Source organism: Amaranthus tricolor, chromosome 6, assembly GCF_026212465.1.
Source record: "Amaranthus tricolor cultivar Red isolate AtriRed21 chromosome 6, ASM2621246v1, whole genome shotgun sequence".
Taxonomy (NCBI): domain Eukaryota; kingdom Viridiplantae; phylum Streptophyta; class Magnoliopsida; order Caryophyllales; family Amaranthaceae; genus Amaranthus; species Amaranthus tricolor.
The window spans coordinates 28,094,819-28,100,818 of NC_080052.1; the positions used below are offsets into that span (position 1 = coordinate 28,094,819).

The window sequence follows — 6,000 nt, forward strand, 5'->3', positions numbered from 1 at the left end:
TTGTTCGATCTTAGAGTTGAAACCATAACTTTTAATTATGACCCGAGCCAAGATTTAGATAAGTCCACCTACCCTAAATTTGCCCCAATTGATTACATTAAATAACCTTGCTTGTCGGAGAAAAAGAATTGTATACCACACATCACTAGCTACTAAATTATTACGTTTAATTGTTGTCCAAGAATTTGATTTGGTCTCTTGAACCACAAATTTATGTAATTTTATTTAGCACTTCTCCTTTACTCCTTGCATTGTATCTGTACTACAAAGCTAACTATGTTATATATTAATCTTATTATAAACCTAAAATAGCCACCACCATCTACCAATATACATAGCATGTGAGTTTTATTTTATTAACAAAGAAAATGTATTACGGTTAATTCACTTTTGTATCGCCTAATTAAATATGTTATATTTATATTTTTATTATGATTTTTTTTTTAAATTTTTTTTTATTGAAAATATAGCAAATAAAATGGAAAGTGTATTGATGGGCATCGACATACAAGGTCAATTATTAAGACTCCTAAACCAAACTTCTGGTTTGCTATGACTACTAGTCTATGACCACTCCACTAATAAGCTCAAGCCGCCTAATTCGCTTGATTATTTTTCCCCTTTGCGTACAACTATTGCATGCATGTGCATAATATCTCTTGCCTATATATACCCCAGCAATATGCACCTTTTAATCATCCTTACCTAAGTTACATACATTCATAACATCTCATACAAATATTTTCCAACAACATTATCCTTCTTATTTGCTTTTATTTAACAAGGCAATATGAAATCCATAAAGGTTATAATTGTGTTAGCCCTTCTTATGGCCATCTTTGTCACTGTTTCATATGCAAAACACAAAAATGACGAGAAGAATCAAGGTAAAAAAGGACATAAAACAGACAAAGTTAGTTCCTATCAAGGATCGAGTCCTTATTTCAAAACAAAGAAACACTACTATAATATTGATCCATATAAATCATGGGGTCATGGCCATAATGCACGACCCCGTTTGACATGTGATAAGTTCCCTAGGGTTTGCCATGTTAAAGGAAGTCCTGGTCCTGATTGTTGCTGGAAAAAGTGTGTTAATGTTAAAATCGATAATCTCAATTGTGGAATGTGTGGGCGAAGGTGTAGATTTCCTGAAACTTGTTGTAATGGAAGGTGTATTAACACTTTGTATGATAGAAAAAATTGTGGTGGTTGCAAGAACAAGTGCCAAAGGGGAAGCTTTTGCTACAATGGCATGTGTAGCTATGCTTAGACATAAGAGCATATATGAGGAATATTGGGATCAATTATATACAAAGTGAGTGAAGATGCATATAATATACTAAATTAGTGCATATAATTTTCTTATAGGTCACAAATTAATTGATTAATTAATTTGTAAAGTGCTTGAGAGTGTTTAAAGAAGAGCTATGTTATCCTAGCTTTGTTGGTGAATGCTCTAGCAAAGCTTATTCGTTCCATTTGTATTCAATTTACATGCATGGTGACAATAAGGATTTAATTTGTATATTTACTTTAATATAATATTATATATATGTATACAACCTTCATTTATTTATTTGATCAAATATTAACAAAAAAAACATTGTTTGTACTTATATTTTTATAAAAATGATGTATGTAACTTTAAATGTTTCAGGAAACTCCCATCCAAAGGGAAGATTTTTATGTATCCTAGTCACATTTTTTTTAGTGTTCTATTGTAGTTACATTATTTATAAAAAATGGCCTACATTTATATAGTTACAAAGGTATAATTGACAAAAAATACTTGGAATTTTGATCTGGGGTGTATAATTCATATCTGATTTAAACTATATTTTATATTAGCCTTGATATGTCATATGTTCGATTTTCATTGATTAATATACGATCGAGCAACATTTAAATCGAAAAAGACTCATGCTCAATATATCAACCAAAAGTTTTAAATAATGAATTAAATGATTTTTATCCGAATTTTGACTAAACTGAACTTGATTATAGTCGACAAATATCCTACATAACCTAACTCACAGTGCTCAACAAAAAAGCTAAAAGCTTTTCTATTAGAAAATATAATTAATTGGTTCCTACAATAACTTATTTTTATCATAAAACGTCTTAACTAATTTAATGAACTAAACAATTCAAATAGTAATCTTGTATTAGTAAGAATTGATCGTCTATTAATCAATATAAGCTTATAGAAACAGTGACGAAAAATTAGCGTAATTTTGATAGAAAAATTTAATTAAAATGGATGATAATAGAAAATTGTTAAAAAAACTTTCTACGTCAAAAAGATTTGATAAATATGAGAATCATACGGTGCACATTTCACAACAATTTAAACTAAAAATCATTTTTATCACTATACAAACAACCAAACGAGTAGTAAGAAGCAATAATACTTTAGAGATAATGATTAGATTGAATGGAGAGCATAATTGTCTTTTAAGTACTTAAAATTATCGCAGTATAAAAAGTCAATTTTTGAGAACATATATTATTGTTAAAGTCAATGTACACCAAACATGTATTAGTATTATGAATGTTCAATGGGATCATAAGATTAGAAAAGAGTGTTTTGTGCATCATCAGCAGTTCAACACTTTTTCACATCAAAATTATGCAACTTAAATATTGTTTTGATTCCTAACTTCATAGTTCATATTGATGTTTTGACCAAAACTAGTTAAGTATACGTCATCCTTCTAAAAGATTTATTTCAAGTTCCTATTAATTTTTTAATGTTACATTCAATGACTAATTCTCCTTGGCTCAAAGGTCAAAGCAATGGGTTTCTACACAACTTTCAATTAATTAATCTAAAAAATTATTTTAAATTATTATGATGTTTGAGATGAAATTGTGGAGGATAATGGGCTCCTATCAAATTTGGATGAAATGTTTGCAAAGTAAAGGGAAAAACATTTTTTCGTCAAAAAAGTGTCATTTTAAATCCCAAGTCAAACCAAAAAAAAAAATAGAAAATAGGATAGTTGTATACATGTTATTTAATTTTTTCATTTTCTCATATCAAACCTCCCTTACCTTCCAAATATTATTTTTAGAGTTATAAGTAAAACTGTTAATTTTACTCTAATTATAAATTGACCCAAGATAAATTAAAAATCGATATATTATATCCAAAAATTACTGGTCAAAAAACCAAAAATATTGAGTCAAGCTTGATCATGACTCAACGTGTCATTTGCTTTAATTCGTTTTTACAATTTCTCAATTCTTTCAATTTCTTCTTATTATTTTTTGTCGAATATCATTATATTTCTTTTTATTCTCTTTTAATTTTATAATTCTTTACCGAAGTATTTAAGTTGTATTATTGGTCTCTTTTAAAATATTGGAATTTTATAATGTTTTGTGGAAACATTTTCAGTGATTAAAAAAACATATGTTAAAACTTCTTGACCATTGTAATGACTCAAATTGACCGAAATTAAAAACAACACGATTTGAAAATAATCCAATATGAAAAAATTAGATTGACTGATCAAACTTGAAATTCATATGCCCGCATTTTAACAACTATAGTTATAAGTGTAATAAATTTATAGTAGTAAAAAACCTTGCTTATTATAACTATTCTTATCCTTGTCACTACTACACTTGGATAAGCCAAACAAAATAGTGACATTAATGCCAAAAAAAGATCTGATTTCGTATCATGTTGGGATGAGTTATCCCACATCGATAAATTAAAAATGGTGTGCACACTTTATAAGCTATTAGAGACCTTCTTCCCATTGCCATATGGTTTTGGGATGGTATATATCTCCTTGGCTTATGAAGTGTGTGCACTTGTGTCCCCCGTTAATATGCTGACATTCACAATAAGTCCAGCCTAATTTAACATATCAAGAGTCAAGTCACTTTCTTAATTTGAAAAAATACTCATCTTTTAATCCGTCAAGACCATGGAATTTCTTCAATTCAAAGACTGATCCATCTTATGATCCATTTAAATCACGAGGTTTCTTCTTTATGAAGAAACATTATTCCCATGATTCATTTTATTTTGGAATCATTTTCATCCCAAAGAACAACCATCTTATGGTCAAGTGAGACCATGGGGGGTGGCAACCTCCAAATCAATTGACATGTGATAGGTTTCTTAGAATAAGTCATGTCAAAGGTAGTTCTGGTCATGATTGTTGCAAAAAACGATGTGTTAATGTTAAGATTGATAATCTTAATTGTTGCATGTGCGAGTTAAAGTGCATAGATTTATCATTTATGTATATGTATTTAAATATATATGCACATTACGATTTTTTGAACGTTAAATATTATAAGATATATTATGTATTGAGGATTGCGCACTAACTAGTAATTACAGACAATACCTTTATTCAATAGGTATAAAATTTTTCACAATTTCTTGAAAGAATGAGAAATTGATAACTTGTAAGTTGATGAAGGCTCCAAAAATATTAATATTATTTTCTTTGTTTCATCCAATAATGTTATTTAAATATATATGGATCCATGAACATAATTTTTTTTCCATCTATTATGTTCCCATAATTAATAAATGCTTCCATTGCTATACCTCTATACGCACACGATAAATAAAGGATACTTACTATGCTCTAAGAGATTTTATTTTTTTAACTTTATTCATCATAACTCATGTTATTTCTTTAGTTATTATTCTCACATTTAACTTATCTTTTCATTTTATTTTTATATTTCTTCCACTTTCTTATAACATATATTTTTTTTCGTTACATTATACTTGCACCAGATAGTAAATTTTCCCGTATCACATATCACTATTAGTTCAAATATTTCATTTATTTTTACCCTTTTAACTGATTTTTATTATTTTCGCACCACTTTTTTTAGACTATTTCTTTAAGACATAGGAAGGATATGCACTAAATTTGACGAGGAATATTGCTTGAGAAATGGGAACTGGTACATGTTATGTGAGTATGTATTGATTTTTGAGCATGAAATGAGCGTTGTTAATCATGTTGAGTAAGCACACTTAAGCAGTGTTGTAAAATTCACCCAATCAGTGGATAAGTTTTTCAAGGAATATATACTCATCTTCTTTTAAATTTAAAAGCTCTCATATAGAAAATCACTATATAATAAATTTAAAGTAATGATCAAATATAAACACTAACAAAATGCATATATAAGAGATTGAAAATATGTTTTAGGGAACATCACTATTATATGTAAAATCTTTTTTTATGACAAATAATAAAGATAATATATCTACAGCGAGGACATGAATATAATCATTATCGTACCTAGTGTATCCCGCTCATATGAAAGCCCAAACCATATCATAAACAAATTAATCAAATAAGATGTTCAAAATTAATAATTATTAATTTTAAAACAATAAAACATTTGAAATAATATAATATTTATAACATATAAATGTCTTAACAAGGAAACATTATCAAAATCAATAAATAATAATGTTATGTAGCTATGAATATATAGTATGTTATTATAGCATTATTTGAGATAAAAATTTATAAGGTTTAGTTAGACAATAGCTCAAAAGAATTAATTGTTATATATATGGATTATGGAGTATCTAATTAGGATTTAAGGTTGAATTGGGGTCTAATAAAATTAAACCTCCTATTTTTTGCACATGGAATTATTATTCACTTTTAGGCAACTTGTTCCCTGATTTTGTTTATATTACTTTATGTTGACTTGTATACTCGGTTTGACTTTGGGAGCAAATGGTATGTCATACGTATATACAAAGGTCAACACGTATATACAAAGGTCAACCTAGGCAAGAATAGATTATAACCAAATTGATCTGGCCGATTCCGGTATTATGCTTTCTAATATGGAGTATTAGTTTATTTAATCTTATATCACACCAAATAATTATTATATAATTAATTTGGCTACTCAGCATTGTCATATAATTTCTTAAATAAGCCTAATTTTTGGTTTGCTATGACAATGTGTATATTCCTTGCTATTAGACCATCC

The 6,000-nt window shown here is 27.9% G+C and overlaps 1 protein-coding gene across 1 annotated transcript; it reads left to right on the top strand.

The window, feature by feature from the left end:
* The first annotated feature begins 711 nt into the window (after positions 1 to 711).
* On the top strand, positions 712 to 1,562 carry LOC130815248 (stigma-specific STIG1-like protein 1). The gene has a single exon (XM_057681647.1). The coding sequence runs from the start codon at positions 791 to 793 to the stop codon at positions 1,271 to 1,273; it is 483 nt and encodes a 160-aa protein (XP_057537630.1). The 5' UTR covers positions 712 to 790; the 3' UTR covers positions 1,274 to 1,562.
* Positions 1,563 to 6,000: the final 4,438 nt, after the last annotated feature.